Genomic DNA, 20,442 nt, shown 5'->3' with positions numbered 1-20,442 from the left:
TAAGAGGTTGGGTTTGAAAATGCTATTGACTTATGTGGTTCTTGATCCCTTAAGGGCCCTACAAGTTCATCATATTTGCCAATGTAATCCGAATGCCATCGGATATGTTCCGCCGATTGTTACTTCGGCATTCGGCCCGAGTGCATGCCATTGGATATGCTCCAGGGATCTGTACTTCGGCATTCGGGCCGAATGCAAAGATGTATTGGGGACCAGTCATAGCCATTACGATACTACGTAGGCTGCAACAGGTTAACAGAACTTTGATTGATTGATTGATTGATCGGGGACCAGCCCAATTCATCACACCCCAAGCCCCCGCATTCTCGATTAAGGTTTGACAGAAGATTTGGGTTTCTCAAAGATAGAGGTGCATTTTCCGAGCCCACCTGGGCAATAGATAACGAAGCAATGAATTGGCCTGTGAAGTGCCACTAACCGCCGGACATATTAAACCGATTTTGTCTGCACTTCAGCAGACGTAAACAATAATCTTAGTTTCCGGCCTCCCCCTAAAGACCAAGGATCTATAATATCCCCGCTATGTCTGCTTCCATGGATCAACCAATGCCGGCGGCAATACCTTGTGACACGAAGACGGAGATGAAATTGAAGATAAAGGACGGCGATGATGCTTTCGAGGCGCTGGAACACTACCAAGCTCAGCTAGGCCTCCCCTTGTCACCTCAGGAAGATCGACGTATTCTTCGCAAGATAGACCTCTGGTATGTAATGTTTGAAGATGGGCTAGATGCCCCTTTTATAACCAGATGTTGACTGTTTACCAGCTTGATCCCGCTCCTCTTCGTCTCCTATATTTTTCAATACCTTGACAAGCAGGCGATGAGCTATAGCGCCATTCTGGGTCTCCGGACTGATATGCACCTGAAGGGACAAGATTATTCTTGGGCAGCTAGTCTGTTCTACTTTGGGTACCTCTCGGCTTCGGGGGCCGTGGCCTTGTGTATCATTCGTTTGCCCGTTGGCCGCTTCATGTCGGCGGCTATGTGAGTATCGTTGAGCTCCGAATACTCGTGTTCTTGACTGATGCATAACTTTGTTGATAAAGGGGTCTTTGGGCAGCTATCCTTTTGTTGACTATACTTTGTGAAAGTGCGTCCGGCTTGTGGGCCGCACGTTTCTTTTTAGGATTCGTCGAAGCAAGTATTGCTCCTTCTATGAGCATCATTATTTCGATGTGGTACAAGAGATCTGAACAGGCTATTCGTCAGAGTGCGTGGTTCATGGGCAATGTGACTGGGGGCCTGGTCGGCGGCCTGTTGGGATATGGAGTTGGGCACATTCATACTATGGCAGCATGGAAGGTACGAAAGCCAATCGATATATATTGCATGTCATTTCCCAGATACTAACCCCATGATCCTTTTTGACAGGCGCTTTTCCTCCTCTTTGGTTGCACGACTTTAGCTTGGTCAATGATTTGCTACTTTACCATTCCAGACAGCCCTATGACGGCAAAGTTTCTTTCAGAAGAGGACCGCGTCAAAGCTGTGGAGCGCGTCCAGGATAACTTAACCGGTATTAAAAGCCACCAGGTTAAGCGATACCAAGTCATTGAAGCTCTGCTGGATCCAAAGACCTGGTTCCTTGCTCTGTTCCAATTCGCACAAAACGTGCCAAATGGAGGTGTTGGCTCGGTAAGCTCTTATATGTCCTTTAGGTTAGTTTATGAGCTTCATCTGATTTATTTCCCTTGAATAGTTTGCCTCTATTGTCGTGGAGGGTTTTGGGTTCACCACCCTTGATACCCTTCTTGTGCAAATGATTGCAACTGGATTCCAGATGGTTTTTGTCGTGATATCCACCCTTGGAAGCACTTATTTGACAAATACTCGTACTTACTGGATGACATTCAACACGACCATGGCTCTGATTGGCACCGTCATGATCCGGCAGATTGACGCCGACCACATTTGGTCTCGCTTCATGGGATATTGTCTCATCATTGGGTTCTCGGCTAATTTCCCTCTCACTATGACGATGATCACTAGTAACACAGCCGGCTTTACCAAGAAATCTACTGTCACCGCGGTGGTATGTTATTCCCCTCCCTCTTCCATCTCGCACATCATTGAGCAGTATTAATAAGCTGATTCTGACATCCGATCACTCGTGCAGGTCTTTGTGGCGTACTGTCTCGGCAACATTGTCGGCCCTCAGATAATGTTTGCGAGGGAAGCACCCAGCTATCCTTCAGGCTTCGCTGGAATGCTCGTTTGCTTTGCTTGCTCTGCAATTTTGAGCATTTCTCTAAGATTCTATTGCATTTGGGAGAACAGGAAGCGAGACGCTGCTGCCACCGCAGCGAGAGAACACCCTGAGGACAGCGCTTCTATGCCTTCAGCCTATTTGAACCTTACAGATAAGACAGACCGAGAGTTACCCCAGTTCCGCTATGTATACTAGTCTTTGGAAACTGGGAATGCCTCTAGGGCTAGCCATATTATCGAAGCCTGCCTTGAATCGGATTAGAAACACGTTCTGTGAGAAGATAGAATATGCAGAATTTCTACCTGTACATCAACTGCCACAAGCAACCTTGGCGTTTCACCTGCGCGATACGAATAGGAATCCTGTCTGCTGCTTCACTCAATGAGGAAGAACGTGGAAACCCTACAGTTGATTGCCATTAAGTCAAGATTGCACTAGACTTTAGCTCTGGGAAGTATGTCTCCGTTAATTGCCATGGGTACGGGAGGGCACTCCTCTTCAATGTGCTGTGTTGATAAGTGTGGCTTTCCAAACACGGGTCTTGAGTTTTTACTATACTTGTTAAGCGTTCGATACTGTTTGTACTACAATACGGGAAAGTGGGAGTCAATGACACAAATAAGCAGAACGGATTCAACATTGCTCAGCTAGCCGGCCAGTAGAAACCGGTCTTGAATTTTTCTTCGAGGATGTATTCGCTACGATCTGGTGAATGCTACGAGATTGGCTCACTTAGCGTGTGCCCATTTCCCCATAGTATGGCACTGTAATTCTGGAAGTACGATTCTGCAACACGTCGTAAATTTACCACGGATCTCTCAACGATACTCGCCCAAGAAAACAGGTTTAAAGGGACATGTTGAATACTAATCAACACACTGAATCCTCAGGTTGACACTATCTATTATATGGAATGCTCACCAACCAGGTGTGAACATATAAATTAAGACCAATAATAGAGCGCCAGGTCCAGCCGAGCCAAAAGAAAACCCCAGGTCTCGGCCGTCCGCATTCAAATTGAATCACGCTTTATTCTGTCTTCCTCGAAATCGCTTTTGATCTGTGCTGCAAGGTCATCATTGGTTAAAACGTTCCAAGCAGTGACAGCCATGCCCTTGGCCGCATGAAGACACAGATCGTGCGATTCCTTCTGCCCCGCTACCGCAGTAAAGCCGACAGTGTGGTTATTCGAACCCGGTCCAGCTGGAACACCGACGTATGCCTGGATACCGGGACATGCGTATGTGACATTTCCTAAGACCAACAGTCAGTTCCTGGGAACTTGCACCTAGTTCCAAACACTCCTTCATGACGGAATGCGGCAAGTTAACTGACCCTGATCTGTCGAGCCCGCCACGCCCGTTGAGTTTAAGTCGCACTTCACCAGGCAGCCCATTTTGGTCATCGCATCCGCGTAGCCTCGAGCCAAAGCCTTGTTTGGTCGAAGATCAGCGTAGGTATTGTTCCTTTACAAGGTAAGCTCAGGAACAGTCTGTGTTCATCCCACAGAATAGTCAGGGCGGTCACTTACACCTGGATACTCACGTCACAACCGGTCTGCAGGCCAGCACCTTTGAAGCAGTTTTCCACCCGCTCTTGGAGCACTTGCGCCATCTTCAGTGAGGGAGATCGCACATAACAGTCCATAGCAGCCAAGCCGGGAATAACGTTCGGGCGGTCTCCACCGTCGGAGATGACACAGTGCACTCGGTTAGATGGGTGCATCTGCTGACGGAGAACTCCGATACCATTGTATGCCAGCACGGCGGCATCAAGTGCGTTCGTACCTTCCCATGGTGCCATGGCAGCATGAGCTGTCTTGCCTGTGAACCCAACACTAAATTTGATGCTCGCCGTGGTAGGCATGTATGCATCGCCCTCGAAGCCGACACACTCCATGAATGGCCCAGGGTGAACCATCATGCAGGCATCGACGTCAGCGTAGGCCCCAGCAGCAACGATGGGGATCTTGCCTCCAAGGCCCTCCTCTGCAGGTGTGCCTACGAGGCGAACACGACCGGAGATCTCATTTCGCTTGATCATTTCCGCCACTCCCAAGAAGGCGCCAATAGACATCATCGCGATGAGATTGTGGCCACAGGCGTGTCCAATTCCCGGAAGAGCGTCATATTCGGCGTTGAAAGCCACCACCCTGCCACTATTTCCATATTCGGCAACGAAGGCAGTCTCCAGATTAAATGCGTGACGAGTAACCTGGAAGCCAAGTTCCTCAAGCATGCGGGTGATGTTATCGTGGGCCAAATACTCCTTGAAGCCCAATTCCGGGTTGCCATGAATCTGCAGAAAAATAATCAACAACTACCATGTCCCATCCTTTCGCGTTTTTCATTTCAAACGTTGCTCTTTCGTGCTGAACGCAGGAAATTTTGCATTGTGGTGATACCTTTTGGTTGATCTCCCATAGTCTCTCGGCTTGAGAGTCGATGATTTGTTGAATATTCTTGATCTCATCGTTGACAGCGGAGGGTACCATGTGGTGCTTGCCCATGCTGTTGTCCTCGTTCCTCTCCGTCGTTTGGAATGTCATGTTAAACTTAGGAAGTATGTGAAAAGAAATTTAAAGCTGGCGTCCATAAACCATCCAAGATCAAGTAACCAATTGCTCCGGTAGCTAACTAATAATTTTATAATCTGCAGACTGAATCACCTCTATCGCAAGAACTGATCTTCCCTTCTCAGCAGAATGCGATTGGTGGCCTTCGAACAAGACTTGAAATCGGCTTCGGCTTCGGCCCAGCCGAATCCGAACCTCGAAGATCGGTCCGCTGGATAACAATTTCTATGACGAGCGATCATTATCCAATTGAAGATATTTCTTTAGTGCCTTCTTTGGTGGGGTCATTACGCAGCTATAGCCATGGCTTTGCCCGGGATTGCTTCACCCGAATGAATGATATTCAGTATGTGACTGCCGCTAGGTACATGCTAAACTATGTTCTACAAATTTGACTGAGTATGATTGACGCAGCATCCACAAGATATCCAGCGTTCAGCGAATCTTCCCATTGATGTTGTTCGACAGAAGTTGTTTCTGAGCACCTTGTTTCTGAGCACCTCGGGCTTTTCAAGCAGAAGAGAACGTTCCCATAGCAGGAAACCCATTATCCCATGTCTGTCGACGTTGTCAGCCCCAGGGCTATCAAAATTGCCCAGATGTAATTGGTATATGGGGTCATCTTACCATCTCGGCAAGGAGACCTGGAATATCGAACAGCGCATTCTGTGAGATCTCACCCACTGAGTTGTCAGATACTCCGGAATTTCCATGTGGTTGCGGTAGGAAAGCCATCCTGTCAACATTCCGCAGGATCTCACTGGCTGTTTCTAAGGCACCTGCTTCCTCAAAGATCTCGGCAGCCTGTCGCAACCTAATGAGGGCCTTTTTGCAGTCAACATGCATATGAGCTAGAGGCAAGATCTTCAAAATGAAACTGATAGCGTAATTGGTCGGTATAGCAATGTAGTCCTATGAGACGAAGTCACCGATCAGAGCTGGACAAGGGAATGCTGCTAACTTGGTTTTTGTAACGCTTACCATCGCGAATTTAAAGGACTTCCTAAGGCGTGTCGAGTCAAATTGAGACCGAATTATAAGACAGGCGGTCTCGAAGGCCCTTTGTATATACTCTATCCGAGCTGGGTCGGAGTCCAAATCATGAGGTAATTCTAGTCCTTGGAGTACCAAGCCGTTGATGTATCTTCGGTTATGGGAAATGGTATTAGCCCATGTCAGTCGGGTGTGGAAGATTAAGAGTCATGTATTGATCTATATCACTCACAGTTTCATGAAACAGAACGGTAGAAGAAGCCGGTTTCGATCTTGTCTATCCGAGAATGTTTGGTAGAGCGGATGAAGTCTGTTGTTCGTAGTGTGAAACCATTTTTCGACATCTTGGTCTGCGAATGTGAGAAGTGCGGCAACCTCAGGCAACAAGGGTCGGGATTTTAATTGAGAATTCTTCAATTTTGCTGTAAGATCGGCTAGTAATTAAAATATCAGCATAATATATTTATGCAGAATTAGATGTATAGTGCTTACCCGTTATTCTGAAGCCTTCGATGTACGTACAAATCCGGTCATCCACAGGGCGACGAAATGGAGACGTGAGGAGGCTCGTAGAATAACACAGGCAGTCTCTCATTTCGTTGAACATGAAAGGTCTGCTGAGATTGGTTCTGCGAAGGGTTAATGTGAGCTCCTCTGGAAAGCATGGATCGATCTAGCTTACTGTAAGTTTAAGCAGCATAGTGTGAGCCAGCACCTGGCACGCGCAACAAGCTCAGGTGTGTGAATAGTAGATGGGTCGCTCAAGATCATAGCATCCTCGTGTAGCTGAAGCTCGGTGCATATTGAGGCGATGTACCCATAAAGCCGTGTTCTGCCTGCCCAAGCCGCGAATATCATCATCGCATTCACGCTTAATATATCAGGTAATGGTCCTTGGAAAGTGCCCTTTATCAGTTGATCGGCTCGCGAAGCATAATAATGATGTCTTTCAGGCTTGATAGCCTTTGATGCGATGGCGCTTATCACGGCCGACATTAACGGGTTGTGCTTCACGGTCTCCTCAGTTGAACATAGTTGATCATCTATGACAGCGATCAAATCACGGCAATTTTCGACGAAGAATGCATATAACTCGCTCCATTCAGTCTCCGCAGGAATGTTGTTCGGGGTGATATCCAACGTCTCGTCGTCACATGATGTCGAAGGTACAGCTTCCTGTTGTGAGAAGCCCACCAGTGGGGCTGGCGAGGAGGATTGTGCACGTAGGCGGATTCGGTTGCTCTCCGGGCTTCTCACAATTGAGGCCCGCAGCTCCTGAATCTCGGACCGAAGCTCTCGCTCCAGAGAATCTAATCGCTGCTCCAAAAGGTCTGTTTTGGTGCTGGCATACGATCAGCACTCTGTGCCACGACAAGGAAAAAGTGACGCACGGGGACCCTGATCTCCTTTGCGCAGCTCTCGGGGAAACAAAGATACATTCCGCATCATTTGCCCGACATCGTTGACAGGGTCTTCTACTGGGACCTGCACATTTGAGTTTCTGTCTCCTACATCGCAAACATGCCGAGGCCGCCCTTTGAGAATGAGATCGTGACTAAAGAATATCTTATACGTCATATCGAAGGACTTACCTTGTTGGGTCAGTCATGGGGAAACGTGTTTAAGCCCGTGGTAGAGAGGTTGACATTCGCGGCTACGGATGCTGCAGGCGAGGACCTCGCTGATACGCGTAGGTAGGTGGCCTTGGGGTTTTACCCGGTACAGGTTCTGACGGAACTCCACCCACTCCACAACTCTACAGCGTTTCCCTCGCGCCGAATTGGTCTCAGGCTTTCTTCCTGGAGGGGTTACTGATGCTGCAACGGACAGAAGAGATGAATGGGAACCATAAACTGATGAGATTAAATTCCGTGAGATGCACGGAGGAGAGAAAACCTAAGGATACAAGATTGGGAAAGAAAGAGCTTGAGTCCCGTGACCCCAAAGTTTGGCCCAAGGCTGCTTTCTGCCCGTCAGTTTCTTGGCGAGGTTATGGCTCCCAATCCATCTTGCTGAGGTCCAGCGCCAATATTTGCTCAGGAGAATAGTGGTCCAGGGTGATGGGGCGTTCGAGCGGCGGCTTGCTGCTGGAAAGGCGGCCGTTTCTGGCGCCAGAATCTGTCATTTTCGGCGTCATTTTCACAGGTCCCTATGTTCTATATGTAGATTCCCGTCGACTACTGTCAAGCATTTTAAATATGAAGATCAGTTGATTAGCCACAAATATCAACAAGCTATAACATATGTACCGTATCAAGCTATATACAGCATTTCAACAAAGATCAGGGTATCTAGTCTTCAACGAGCGGAGCAAATGCAGACACAAACGCAAATGCAAAAAAAGAAACTAGAAAAATTAGAGGTAAGGATATGGGACAAAAGCCATACTAGTTCCCAAAACCAAGGAGAGAACGAAAGAGAGACGACCACTGGGCCACTCGATGCAGGGGAGGTCATTCTGATGCTGTGCAATGCAATGCAATATTGAATCATCACTCTGGAATCATGGTATCATAGGGAGGGGCAAACGCAGTAGGGGTATTGAAGCAAGCAGCACCAGTGCTGTCTCGCATGTTCTGTATGGATGTATCAATAAAATATCGAATGGATGATAATGATAATGATGATAAGAAGCCCCGATCTCAATCTCAAACGGAAACGGGGAAGGAGGGTAGGGTAGGGGCTCTAGGCGTTAGGCAGAGGAGGTCTTAGAGCGGAGACACGCCCAGCGTCGTCGTGAGCCATCAGGTGAGGGAGAATAATTCGAGCGCGAGAGGGAATTTGAGCTTGTATGCTTGCTCAGAAAATCCAAAAGCTGCACCTGCGACTTTCCAGTCGGGGAAACAGATTCTTTCCCCGTTTCCTCATCTTCAGGAATATCCATGCGGAACCGTCGCACGCTGCCCTCCCGCTCGTGCTTCCCTTCTTCAAAGAATAAAGTCCTCGACTCGCGAGTCTGTAAACAACGCGGTGCAACACGACGCCAAAGACCGCGCATACCACTACTCGCCCGATCGATCTTCTCGTACTCGCGCCGGCGAGTCGAGGGAGAAGTCCACTCTATCACCGTCGCCGGGACGTGAATAGATGAAGTCGATGGACTGTGATGATGTTTCGCTGGGCTAACGTTACTATGGCTAGGCATAGTGTAGGATCGGTCCCTAGAAGCGAGGAACGGCGGCGCAGCTTCAGGCTCGAAACGGAAGCTGGCGAACGAAGCAGAAGGCGCGATCGGGGAGGACGGCGCTGAGTTTCCCTTTTCTTCTGATGCGCGCGAATCCCGGCGTGGGTAGGTTGTCGACGATGCTCTTCGATGTAGGGATGGTTGGCGTGGTCGTGTATGTGTATGCACTTCTGCCGAGGGGTCTTTCGAGGTTGAGGCCTCGTCTTGGAATAGTCGACATGAGTCTCGGTGTAGAGCTATCAGGGACTCTCGCCGTTCCTGTGGTGAAGTCCGAGTCGTTGGAACTGGTACGATGGCTGGGTTTGGAACAGTTCGACGTGCTGAGTGTAAAGAGCTGCGTCGACTGTTTGGGCTTGATCGCACCGTGCTGCGTGAGGCAGAGCGCGAGTGGCTCTGGCTGTGGCCTCGACTGTGACTGCTTGAGTTTGTAGCGGATGCTGGCCGTGATGCTGTTTCCCGCCGGCTACGCTTTGTTTGTATGGGCGAGGTTGGCGACTTGGCACCGGTGTCTGGGCCTGTACCTCTAGCCGTTGTAGCTGTATCTGTACCTGGCGGGTCGATCCGTTTCACTCTAGGAGACATCTCAGATGGCGATGTAGTGGACTCAGTGAACTCGACACATTGTGTAATCTCAGTAATGATGGGCTGGCAGGTCTTGATGTCTAGACGAGGCTTCATGTGGACAGGGAGGCATGTGACGGAAGCCATATGGGAATGTCTATAGACCGAGCACGGTCACAGGTACGTTGGTTCCCGTGTTGGTCTCACCTGCAGGGCTGCAGGGGTATGATAAGATTAGGGTTAAGTATTTAAAGGAGGGGTGCACTCCATCTTGGAGGAATAAGGAAGGGAAAAAGAAAGAAAGAAATCTGATCAAAGAATAGAAAGAGTAGAAAGAGCAGAAAGAAGTGTATTTCTTGTTGTGCACACCGCTTCTCTTCTCAGTGGGGGGTTCGGCGTCTAAGTGTCTGGCCATGATCGGCCCTTCCCCTGCAGTGGATGCAGGGGTTTGACTATTGTCTATTGGGCTAGAATTAGTCTCTTAAGTGTCTTACACTACTATAATAACATATTAAGCAATCTAGAATACAGTGGAAGGCTGTATCTGTCCAAATGTAAGCACTAAAATCCCCCAACGAACCCCTCACTAAATAATTTGTCACTTGCAAATATAAAGTCAGTTTGGACGATCATGTCTTACATTCGGCTGTCAAGACACTAAATCTTGTTTGCAGAGACCCTAGCAGACCCTAACACATTTAGTTGGGAAAACTCAACGGGATCTACACACCGTCATACTGTCGCACGTGGAACAAATCCAATAAATTTCATTTGACCAGCAAATAATGAACTAACTAGTTAACTCAAACACCTAACTTACTGTAAGGAACATGTGGGACTACAGCGAATACAGGAATTCGGGGTTCTCCCGGTCTGTCAAATCAAGCCACCTGCAGCACGTTAGAAAACACGCGCCGATATCGCAAAGTTAAAGAAAACACTCACTCTTGATTCTCCAGTCTCACATACTCCGGTCGGGCAATGAACAGCGTCTTGCGCTTATTCTCACGACGATACCAAAGCCAAACCCCGACCAGCAGGAACAGACACACACCCCAGCAAACAATAATGGTGATTTCAGCGGGGACATAGCGGGGTCCGTCCTTAGGACGGAATGTCTGCGGGCCTATAAGTATACAAGGACGGAGGTCAGCGCAATCCACAATGCACAACCCACAATCCACAATTCCACCATTTTGACACTTTGTGTCGGTGTGGTATTGTTTTTCCGAGTTCCACTCACCAATGATATTTCCTGCACAATACCCAATCAGATATAAAGCTGCGACGGTCGTCTTCTTCGTGTATCCAGCCACGTTGGAAGAGATGAGTGACAACAAGGCCACAAAGGGTGTCGGGCTAGCTTGGGTGAGATAGTAGCCGATTAAGCGACCGACATCGTTGGACAGGGGTAGCGCGACGATAAGCAACATGCCCACGATCGAGGCGACGAGGCCACCCAAACTGGCGAGGATACGTTGCCCGGTGATATGACCGACCCAGCCGTTGAGAAGTAGAGCGACGACTTCCACAGCGCCGCCGGGAACACCCAGGATCAGACTTTGTTTCTCGTCGTAGCCGAAGCTTTTGATCTAGACGGTGTCAGTAACATATTCCCTGTTATAAATATAACGACTGATAACCTAGAACCGCTTACCATCTGACTAAAGAAATTAGTAATGCCACCATTAGGAATATCAGCAATAAGTGCATAAAAGAAGAAAGCCCAAGTCATAGGGTCAAGCAACGCCTCTTTGACCTGATACATTTTGAAATGCTTGTTGCCAATACCCTGCTGGTTAACCCTCACGCGGGCAACGGCCAGAACACGATCTTCCTTCTTTAGCCAGCGCGCGTTGAGCTGGTTGTCCGGGATGATCCATAGGAAGATGAGGCCCAGTACAATGGTCAGTAGACCCGTTACTAGGAAGACGATTTTCCAGGGGTCGATTGCCGAGCCGTGCTTTTCGGCACCGACGGCGATGCCGTAGGCGACTACTCCGCCGAGAATTTGGCCGACGCCGTTGAAGGAGAACCAGATGTTGACACGGCTTCCTTGTTCTTGTTTTGTGTACCACTGAGGGTGTTAGTGGAGGTTTGGGGAGTGGAGGGGATATCCATACCTGAGAAGTCAACAAAGCAAAACCAGGCGTAACAGCAGCCTCAAAAACACCAAGCATAAACCGAATCGCAATAGCACCAGAGTAATTCTTAACAGCAGCAAAGCAGCAAAGAATCAATCCCCAAATCAAAATACAGGCAGCGGAATATTTGCCGAGAGGAAGACGCTGAAGAAGACGGTTGGTCGGATATTCCCACGCGAGGTATCCTATCACAGATGGTCAGAACACAAGCAAGCAAGACGAGAGCAGGTGAGGAAACCAAACCAAAATAAAACAAACTCCCCAACCACTGATACTGATCCCCATGAAGATCAAGATCCTCCTTAATGCCCATGACGCTCGCGTAAGATAGGGTCGTTTCTATAAAGAGCAAGAAGCATTAGCATCAATCCGAATATCATTGGATGTCGCGTGCGGAGACGAAGGATGGAGATGCAGATCAAGCCGAGGAGGTGGAGAAGCGGGGGAAACATACTATCCAAATAATTCATGCCGTAGATACAACACATGATGGGCATCATATGCCAATCGATAATCTTCAACAAGCGCCGGTTCGTCGATTCATCCAGTTCGATGGCTTCGCCTTGCATCTCATCGAAGGCTTTCATGGCCTCGTCGGCGTCGTGGGAGTGTTTCTCCATTATTGGGTCGACTTGTTTGCTTCGTTCGATGTCGAGGGTTGGGTCCACGCCCGAGGATATGCCGATTGATTTTTCTTCGGACATTTTGTGGGCTGATCACAGATGAGAGATGGATAAATGGAGGGTGGGAGAGGTCAAGTCCAGGTCACGAGGTGGAACAGAACCTGGTCAGTTCCAGCTACTGTCGGTGTCTCAATCTCAATCTCAATCTCAATGCTATGTAGAAACGAAGAAGAGAAAAGAGCGGGGAGCTATCTAAATAAGGTAAAAAACGGTGAGAAGCCCGCAGTCAGGGATGCGCATTGGACTTGTTATCTTTATGCTTCCTATCAATGGCTTCGGTGGAGTCGATAAGAATATCTGGGGTTAGTTGTGGATGTTCTCATTGGGCCATGTTGAGAGGGGGTGTGAGGATCGGCAGTTTGCTGGGAACTACCCTGTAACTCCCAGCTCGAGAGCTGGAGGGATATTCCATGTCGGTGTGGAATCTGGGATGTGCTGCATATGCTGGTAGAAGTTTATACGTCAATGGAGTTCCTTAGATTTCGACCGCTTGCGGGTGTTCATACTTCACAACCACGGGTGGCTGCCCCGTGGCTTCCGGAGCCTTAACTCTTATCTCTACCTGGGCGTTAGCCGAGCTCGGGATACTACTTAGTCACTTACAGTGGTTAGCTACTTGGCACGGTAACAGTCTTGGAATATGCTTATCTATGCTTTACTTTGAATAACTTATCATGGCATGATTCATCGAATCTTGGCTGCGAGGTTCGAGCTCCGAGGTTTGATGTTCGATCTGAAACATACCTTCCACCACGCGCGGGAAATTGCCGATCCAAAGCTCAGCTCCTTACTACCTCACATGTGGCACTCCCTTACATGAAAGACTCGTGGACCATGCACCCATGATGTAAGTGTAAGCGCCAAAGTGGCAAAAGCACAGAGCAGAAGAACAGAGCAAAAGAAAAGATACTTTCCACAGCACGCAATCAAAATAGAATTTTCAATATGCATACGGATCACCTACATGTATATGAATATGATATGTATATGCTTCTACTGCTTCCCAACACGGGCAAGATATGCCTCCCAACCCTGCTGCTGGTACTGACGAGCCGCCTCAACAGGATCAGCAGCAGCATAGATACCCCTCCCAGAAATAATAAAATCAGCACCACGACCAACAGCCGACTGAGGCGTCTGATACTGCTGGCCAAGCTTATCACCCTTAGAAGAGAGATTGACACCAGTAGTAAAGACAACAAAGTCCTCACCATCGACGGGGGCAACCTCAGCCTTGACCTCGCCCAGCGAGCGGGTCGACACAAAGCCCAGCACGAAGCTGGGATACTTGCGGGCGATGTCGACTGAGGCGGAGGTGTAGGCGCCTGTGGCGAGGGAGCCCTTGGAGGTCATCTCGGCGAGGATGAGGAGGCCGCGCTCACTGCCGTAGGGGAAGTCTGTCGCTTGGGCGGTTTGCGCGAGGGCTTCGACGATGCCTTCACCCGGCAGGATGGAGCAGTTAATTATGTGGGCCCATTCTGAGATGCGGAGGGTGCCATTGTGGTATTGTTTTTGAACGGTGTTGCCAATGTCGATGAATTTGCGGTCTTCGAAGATTAGGAAGTTGTGCTTGGCTGCTAGGGCGTTTAGGCCGTCGATTGTTGCTTGGCTGAAGTCTGAGAGGATGTCGATGTGGGTTTTTATCACTGCGATGTAGGGGCCCAGGCCTGGGTTGGGTTAGTGGTGGGTTGATTGCTGGGTTGGATTGCGGTTACGTACGGTCGGCTAGGTCGAGGAGCTCTTTTGTCGTGGTTACGTCGGCTGAGACTGTCACATTGCTCTTCTTCTCTTCGGCGACTTGGAAGAGCTTGCGAGCGAGGGGGTTGGGGTGCGAGCTGGCGCGGGCGCCATAGGTCAATTGCGACTTGGACGACATGGCGGGGATGGCGGGGTGAAGAAGTGGTGGGTATAGATTGAGGGATTGAGAGTAGGAAATGAGATTGCTGTCTAGGTAGATAGAGGAGCCCCGTTCAGGAATACAATTGATCCGAGTTCAAGAGAGAAGAGAAAGTCCAAGTCCAAGTCAACCGGGGAACTTTTTCTGCCAGTGGAGCCGCCACATCCCCACGGAGGCTGTATCCAATATTCATGGTTCATGTTCTCTTACATTCATTTGACATTCCTTAACATTCATATAAATACATCAAGACCAATGATTACTGTCAAGGACGCTTAGAAGTCAAGCAAATCCCGTCCAACACCAAAAACACTCAATCCCCACAGCGCACCCTGCACCAGCCAGAAGAGACTACCACGCAGACGGCCCATACCCTGCGCCTTGCCACTATACACATAGCCGTGGAGGAAGAGAGCACGGAACACAACCCACAGGGCACCCAGGCCGGCAGCCAGTTCAGGGTACTTCAGGCCTGCGACCATGGTGAAGAACATTGTCTGGGGGGCATTCTCGAGGAAGTTGGCGTGGGCGCGCTGGGCGCAGTTGAATTTCTCGGCTAGAGGCTGTGGATTGTTAGTATAGTTCATCTAGGAGCCATTGGGGTCTGGATATGGGGCATGTAGGGAATGAAATTGACCGAGAAGGGAGGCTGAGGTCTAAGTCTAAGTCTGACGGGGTAAATGGTATACGCACATTCTCCTTGCACTGCTCAATGCTGGCATAGCTGTGCGGGTAAGGCACCTTAGCTAACTTGCGCTGCTTGCCAGTGATAATTCCATGGACAAAGCCCAAGACAGGGATGGCGCCGAGGGCGACGGCGATGACGGCGCTGGACGCGTTAGTATATAAATTGGGGGTTGGGATGGTTGTAGATATAGCATACCCGTAGTTGCCAGGAACAATGATTGCGACCATGATTGGAGGGAATTGATGTCAGTTGATGGCGTTGTGATGTGCTAGCAACCTGGCTTTATATGCGGGGATCGGGGTTAAGGGGCTCAACTCCGTCGGGTGTCAATTCGGCCGTCTTCGTCCCCGTTTATGACACGTTTCTATTTAGGATGGATTTGTAGTTTTCATAAATCAAGGGGTGAGATGTGACGTTTTTATACCGTGAAGATATGTCATTATGATGAGTGGCATTTCGAAATGTATATACTTGTCTATGTTCAGGAGAGCACCTCACACCAACTCTTGGGTTTCAAAGGAACAATGATCTAACTCCCGGAAAGTGAGAGGTATATATTCATTGTATTTCGAGGGCTCACAAAGAAGCAGCGGGCAAATATTTATGATCACATTCCAGTTGTACTAGCATCAATTCCAGAACGAGCTACAACCAGACAAGGCTCTCAAATATCTCAACATAGATCCGAGGCAGCAAAATGATTAAATATGGACAAACCAAAAACCTCAAACTACTGTGGGCATGTCAGGGCGCATGCGGCTCACACTCCCGTACTTGGCTTGCCAGGCGAAGAAGTACAACAGCGCCCCAAGTGGCTGACCAACAAGGCAGAAACTAACCCAGAAGATACAATTTCCAATAACCTTGCCTTGAGGCCCCTTCACCTTCTCCAATGGCGCAGTAAGGGCGATTAATGGCAGCTGGAACATCATTCCAAAGAATGCAACACCTGACTTGGTTAGCATACGTGCCAGTCAACGCCAACAAGGACACGAAGAACATACCAATGAAATTATGCGTGGGAATGCCGACAAGCATTTCATGCAGAACAGCAGACAATGTGAAAACCATCCCACTCGCCGCCAAAGGACTCCAACCACGACCAACCAACGGCGAGAAAACATGTCTCTTCATGAATAGATAGACAGGCCGATTCCACGAGCGCCAATATACACCCAGACTAGAGCTGTTCCACCAGTCGGTGTAGAACTCACGGTCTCCGAATTGCATGACTTCAGCCAGGGCGTTGAGAAGAGCTTGGAATAATGCAAAGAATCCGGCAAGCCAAATGATTAGGGAGATGGTAGATAGTTTCATCACTCGTTCCAGGATCGAGGCAATGTCCATTACAGCAATCTTGTCAATTGAGTTGCGTAGGACAGGCGCGGCGTACTGCGCGGAGAGAAGCCAGATGAACATGGCCAGACCGACGAATTCCGCCAGGCGTTTTGCGACGAAGGACCACCTGATCGATGGAGTGCGCGGGTAGACTGGCTGATAGACGAGTGTCGGGGCAAGCCAGAAGTATGCTAGGTTCTTGATAGTGATGTTCCTCGGGTATGGACATGAGGAATAGATATCGGGTAAACCAGGGTCTGCAGCGGGATTGAGCAGCGCGAGACGGAGGTCTCGGTTTGTGAAGGCATAAGAGCAATTCTTTAGCCACACGATGATCGCATGTAGCTGGCAGAGTGTGCCAATGCCCGGGTGGTGAATGTAAAAGTACACCACGAAGCTGGTCACTGCGAGACACAGCGTGGCATTCAGCGTGTGCAGGAAAGCCGTGTATGGCCAGGTTGACTGGAACACTTTTTGATCGTGTTCTTTCTCTTTCTCTGTCTTCTTCTGGCGACCCACTGTCTCTTTCGCCGCCGTAGCGGCTGATAGCTCGATTATGTATGCCACGAGCAGGTGGCATGGTACTGATGCGTACAGTATAGACCCGAGGATGAGATCTTGTTTGCGATAGTCATGGCATTTAATGCAGATAAGAACTCCATACTGGCGAGGTATTAGTCCGAATCAAAATTTTGAGCCATTTGAATCACTTACTTTCATGAAGTTCTCAATAATCAATCGCAAGTTCATCGCCACTGTTTGAGATCAGCCTATCGCATATACTCGGTATCTCCAGGGCAATCCTACCGAGGACCAGCACCATTAGGTTTCTGAAACCCAAAAAGCTGGGCGTCGTCTCTGCGTCTCGACTGAGGCTGGAATGTTGTAGCTTTGAGTGATACGCAGCTACATGACGGTATTTACTGCGTTTGGGCTTTGATGGCGGAGCATCGGTTCCAGAGACAATACCATTAGTGAAGTTGGACGACTCTTCACGAGCGGTCGTGATAGCTTCAGTCAGAGAGGCCATTTTGACACCCTTGCAACCTTGGCAGTTGGCAGAGTTGGAGAGTCTCGAAGGGCCCAAGCTAAGCTCCGAGCAAACCGAACCGAAAGATCAGGATGGAATCTCAAAACAAGCTAACCCCAAGACCACAATGACAATTGTCCATGACAATGAGAAGAAAAAGAAGAAGAAAGAAGAGTTAGATTGACAAAAGTCCAAATCCCAACGGTCAATAGACATGGCGGGGGTGCAGGTATCATAGCGCATAACCAATCAGCGGATACTGCCATCCCGAGCTCCCTCCGCTTTTTTCTTTGATAGCTTCACTTGTTGACTTGACTTCCGCTTCATCTCGATTGTTCTGCATAAGCTTGTCGGTTATGGCTTACTATGAGGAGCACGGAGGCGACGGCCAATTCGGGAGGTTTAACAAGAATTTCGAAGGTCCAGCCGGACCGCGACGGCCACGTACGTGCAATGCCCTTCTTTCGGAGATGTCTGAGTCTACTAACACCCACAGGACTCGTCACGGATTATGGCTCGTCGATGGTACAATGGATGCGCACACGGCAACCGCGTTATAAGGGCAGCCATCGATTAGAGACCGAGCGACCGAGCGCCAGCTTCGCGGTCGACGTATGTGTCGCGTGAATTCTACTGGCTCCGGACAAAGAGACTGACTTGTGAAGGTTCTTCCCCCGATGGCGCGACCATTTTCTGCCGTTGATACGATCCCCGTGCGACACCTACACCAGTCTATCGGAAAATCAAAGAAGCCCATTGTCGTGGTGCGATGGACCCCCGAGGGAAGGCGACTGTTGACCGGTGGTCATACGGGCGAGTTTATGCTATGGAATGGAACGGCGTTTAACTTCGAGACAGTTATGGATGTGCGTATTTACAGAGTGTCTGTGGATGAAGGATCTTGCTAACGTTGCCCGTTTCTCGGTTTAGGCACATTACGATCAAATACAGGCTGGCGTGACATCGCTGGCATGGGCTCATAGCCAGGACTGGCTGATTTCCGGCGGACAACGAGGCGATATCAAGTACTGGCGGCCTAACTTCAACAACGTCGAGACGATCGATGACGCGCACCACGACGCTGTTCGAGACCTGGCCTGGGCACCCAGCGATACCAAGTTCCTTTCAGCGTCCGACGATACAACCCTCAAGATTTTTGACTTTACGACTCGAACAGCGGACACGACACTTACCGGACATAACTGGGATGTCAAGTCCTGTGACTGGCATCCGACGAAGGGGTTGCTTGTTTCTGGGTCTAAAGATCACCAGGTCAAGTTCTGGGATCCGCGTACTGCTCGCTGTTTGACGACACTCCACAGCCACAAGAACACTGTTACATCTACGCGGTTCTCGCGGGTGAACAGCAATCTCCTTGCTACTTCATCTCGTGATCAGACGGCGCGGGTGTTTGATTTGCGGATGATGCGCGATATTTGCATTCTACGGGGCCACGAGAAGCCGGTTTCTTCCTTGACATGGCATCCGATTCATAGCAACCTCATCTCGACTGGTGCCGAAGATGGATCGCTATATCACTACCTCCTCGATGAGCCCAACCTGCCCAGCGGTGTGATTCCCACTGTGGCACCTTACGACAGTCCAGACCCCGCGAATACACCCGCCCAAGTCATCTACCCAGCACACAAGATTCAGTACGCTCACGGGGCTACGATTTGGTCATTAGACTGGCACCCTCTGGGCCATATTCTGGCCTCGGGATCTAAAGATAACTTCACTCGATTCTGGTCTCGGACTCGACCCGGCGAGACTAGTTACATGAAAGACCGATTCCATATCGGTGAAGAGGCCGCAGAAGCCCAGGGCACATGGAGCCGCGGGTTCGGTCGGAAACAGATGCGCGAAGAAGAGGAGCAAGAGATGCAGGACGAAGCTGATAGTCTCGTTGACCAACGGCAACCGGGCGGTCCTGCTCTACCGGGCATTCAAAGTGCGCCGGGTGGACAACCTGACGGACCAGGCCTGCTACCTGGCATTGGCGGAGCTCAGCCTCCTCCACCTGGAATGGCTGGCGCCATGGGTGGGATGGATCCTGGTCGGTTGGCCGCAATCATGTCCACTCAACAACCGCCTTCGCAGTCGAACACACCCAACCAGCAAATGCCATTCCCTCCACCGCAAGGTATGCCACCGGGTATGCCTCAAGGAATGCCGCAGATGGATTTGGTGCAACTGCAGAAGCAGCTCCAGGGTTTCCCTATGCCACCCAACCTCAATCTCCAGGCCATAGCACAAAACCCTGGTTTCCCTGGATTCGGCGGTCTGCCTGGTCTGCAGGGCGGCGGTATGCCCGATGGAAATCGGAGGTAGTTGAGATCGGCTATTGTTTGCAATGCACGATCAGTTTGCTTTGGCGTAAAGGACTTATAGCATGGCCACTTTGACGCGGGTAAAGGCGCTATGAGAGATATCATTTCCCAGCTGTATAATAGGTTTCCGGGTATTTCGAAGTTCAAGCTTCGTCAATGGGATTGTTGTGTTGAGAATATCGCGAGTCCGTAGGTGCTTTGCATGTTGTAGACCACGTTTTGTTGTAATGTAGTACGCTGAAGGAACATGACCTCGAGTAGCCTTCAAAGACCACCCTGCATCGGGAAACTGGTCACAACAAGGACCATGACATTGACACCACCCCATATCATCGGCAGCCAAGTCGACATCCTGAAATTGCCCGCTTCATACACCGCACCGAGGCTATCATTCCAAAGTCAGCTGCCCACCCCCAGGCCGAAGATGTAAAAGATAGACTCACACAAGCCCAACTATACTCCCAGCGAAGAGTCCTTGTAGCCCCGCAATAAAGCTGTATACCAAAGGCACAATCCAAATCACACTCCAATTACGGCAGTGTGTCAGTATCGCACAGCCAGCAACAGTCAGATGAGTCGCCGCATAGAAAACAAGCGTCCAGAACAAAGTAAAGCGCCAAATATCCGTCGTGTAGTATAGATAGTAAGCTTGCTGATGATGCGACGGCAAGGGATCGTACAACGAAGGAAACGACGGCACTTCGTAGTTGATCGGAACGCGATTATTAGCCATGGGCGAAGCAACCGCGCAGGTTCAGCTGCAGCGAATATCAATCATCGAAGCATC

The 20,442-nt window shown here is 49.6% G+C and overlaps 10 protein-coding genes across 10 annotated transcripts; 2 read left to right on the top strand and 8 right to left on the bottom strand.

Annotated features, from left to right (window-relative positions):
- Positions 1–567: 567 nt before the first annotated feature.
- N7446_006552 (uncharacterized protein) lies at positions 568–2,427 on the top strand (the record flags this gene model as incomplete). The annotated part of the gene is made up of 6 exons (XM_058515300.1): positions 568–725; positions 789–1,007; positions 1,070–1,325; positions 1,395–1,658; positions 1,723–2,055; positions 2,140–2,427. 6 exons carry the CDS (start codon positions 568–570, stop codon positions 2,425–2,427), a joined length of 1,518 nt encoding a protein of 505 aa, XP_058372478.1.
- An 817-nt stretch (positions 2,428–3,244) lies between these two features.
- On the bottom strand, positions 3,245–4,780 carry N7446_006551 (M20 family metallopeptidase; the record flags this gene model as incomplete). Its single annotated transcript, XM_058515299.1, has 4 exons — positions 3,245–3,486; positions 3,568–3,698; positions 3,764–4,530; positions 4,637–4,780. 4 exons carry the CDS (start codon positions 4,778–4,780, stop codon positions 3,245–3,247), a joined length of 1,284 nt encoding a protein of 427 aa, XP_058372477.1.
- Positions 4,781–5,294: 514 nt separating this feature from the next.
- Positions 5,295–7,477, bottom strand: N7446_006550 (uncharacterized protein). Its single transcript, XM_058515298.1, has 7 exons — positions 7,393–7,477; positions 6,483–7,142; positions 6,293–6,429; positions 6,033–6,234; positions 5,789–5,951; positions 5,435–5,719; positions 5,295–5,365 (listed from the first exon to the last, which is right to left on the bottom strand). The coding sequence occupies exons 1-7, from the start codon at positions 7,407–7,409 to the stop codon at positions 5,318–5,320; spliced, it is 1,512 nt and encodes a 503-aa protein (XP_058372476.1). The 5' UTR covers positions 7,410–7,477; the 3' UTR covers positions 5,295–5,317.
- Positions 7,478–8,492: 1,015 nt separating this feature from the next.
- N7446_006549 (uncharacterized protein) lies at positions 8,493–9,692 on the bottom strand (the record flags this gene model as incomplete). The annotated part of the gene is made up of 1 exon (XM_058515297.1): positions 8,493–9,692. The coding sequence occupies one exon, from the start codon at positions 9,690–9,692 to the stop codon at positions 8,493–8,495; it is 1,200 nt and encodes a 399-aa protein (XP_058372475.1).
- A 691-nt stretch (positions 9,693–10,383) lies between these two features.
- On the bottom strand, positions 10,384–12,393 carry N7446_006548 (allantoate permease family MFS transporter; the record flags this gene model as incomplete). The annotated part of the gene is made up of 6 exons (XM_058515296.1): positions 10,384–10,435; positions 10,491–11,137; positions 11,203–11,622; positions 11,669–11,874; positions 11,933–12,028; positions 12,144–12,393. 6 exons carry the CDS (start codon positions 12,391–12,393, stop codon positions 10,384–10,386), a joined length of 1,671 nt encoding a protein of 556 aa, XP_058372474.1.
- Positions 12,394–13,365: 972 nt separating this feature from the next.
- pyrG (orotidine-5'-phosphate decarboxylase pyrG) lies at positions 13,366–14,248 on the bottom strand (the record flags this gene model as incomplete). Its single annotated transcript, XM_058515295.1, has 2 exons — positions 13,366–14,039; positions 14,092–14,248. The coding sequence occupies 2 exons, from the start codon at positions 14,246–14,248 to the stop codon at positions 13,366–13,368; spliced, it is 831 nt and encodes a 276-aa protein (XP_058372473.1).
- Positions 14,249–14,544: 296 nt separating this feature from the next.
- On the bottom strand, positions 14,545–15,184 carry N7446_006546 (MAPEG family protein; the record flags this gene model as incomplete). Its single annotated transcript, XM_058515294.1, has 3 exons — positions 14,545–14,832; positions 14,963–15,098; positions 15,153–15,184. The coding sequence occupies 3 exons, from the start codon at positions 15,182–15,184 to the stop codon at positions 14,545–14,547; spliced, it is 456 nt and encodes a 151-aa protein (XP_058372472.1).
- A 498-nt stretch (positions 15,185–15,682) lies between these two features.
- On the bottom strand, positions 15,683–17,325 carry N7446_006545 (putative diacylglycerol O-acyltransferase (DgaT); the record flags this gene model as incomplete). Its single annotated transcript, XM_058515293.1, has 4 exons — positions 15,683–15,906; positions 15,962–16,958; positions 17,010–17,050; positions 17,103–17,325. 4 exons carry the CDS (start codon positions 17,323–17,325, stop codon positions 15,683–15,685), a joined length of 1,485 nt encoding a protein of 494 aa, XP_058372471.1.
- A 356-nt stretch (positions 17,326–17,681) lies between these two features.
- N7446_006544 (WD40 repeat domain-containing protein) lies at positions 17,682–19,656 on the top strand (the record flags this gene model as incomplete). The annotated part of the gene is made up of 4 exons (XM_058515292.1): positions 17,682–17,769; positions 17,822–17,937; positions 17,991–18,191; positions 18,256–19,656. The coding sequence occupies 4 exons, from the start codon at positions 17,682–17,684 to the stop codon at positions 19,654–19,656; spliced, it is 1,806 nt and encodes a 601-aa protein (XP_058372470.1).
- A 263-nt stretch (positions 19,657–19,919) lies between these two features.
- On the bottom strand, positions 19,920–20,388 carry N7446_006543 (uncharacterized protein; the record flags this gene model as incomplete). Its single annotated transcript, XM_058515291.1, has 2 exons — positions 19,920–20,040; positions 20,099–20,388. The coding sequence occupies 2 exons, from the start codon at positions 20,386–20,388 to the stop codon at positions 19,920–19,922; spliced, it is 411 nt and encodes a 136-aa protein (XP_058372469.1).
- Between the last annotated feature and the right edge of the window lie 54 nt (positions 20,389–20,442).

Source organism: Penicillium canescens (genome assembly GCF_028828765.1).
Source record: "Penicillium canescens strain IBT 15451 chromosome Unknown utg000004l_segment0_segment0, whole genome shotgun sequence".
NCBI classification, from domain to species: domain Eukaryota; kingdom Fungi; phylum Ascomycota; class Eurotiomycetes; order Eurotiales; family Aspergillaceae; genus Penicillium; species Penicillium canescens.
Note: the sequence above shows the minus strand (reverse complement) of the source record. Positions and strands in the feature narration are given on the sequence as shown.

What these genes read in the sequence shown, in the direction of transcription:
- N7446_006550 (XM_058515298.1), bottom strand. An exon ending in CTATGCTGCTTAAACTTACA is followed by an intron (nt 6,430 to 6,482) that starts GTAAGCTAGATC and finishes AACCCTTCGCAG; the next exon opens with AACCAATCTCAGCAGACCTT. An exon ending in CAGGTCTCCTTGCCGAGATG is followed by an intron (nt 5,366 to 5,434) that starts GTAAGATGACCC and finishes CAACGTCGACAG; the next exon opens with ACATGGGATAATGGGTTTCC.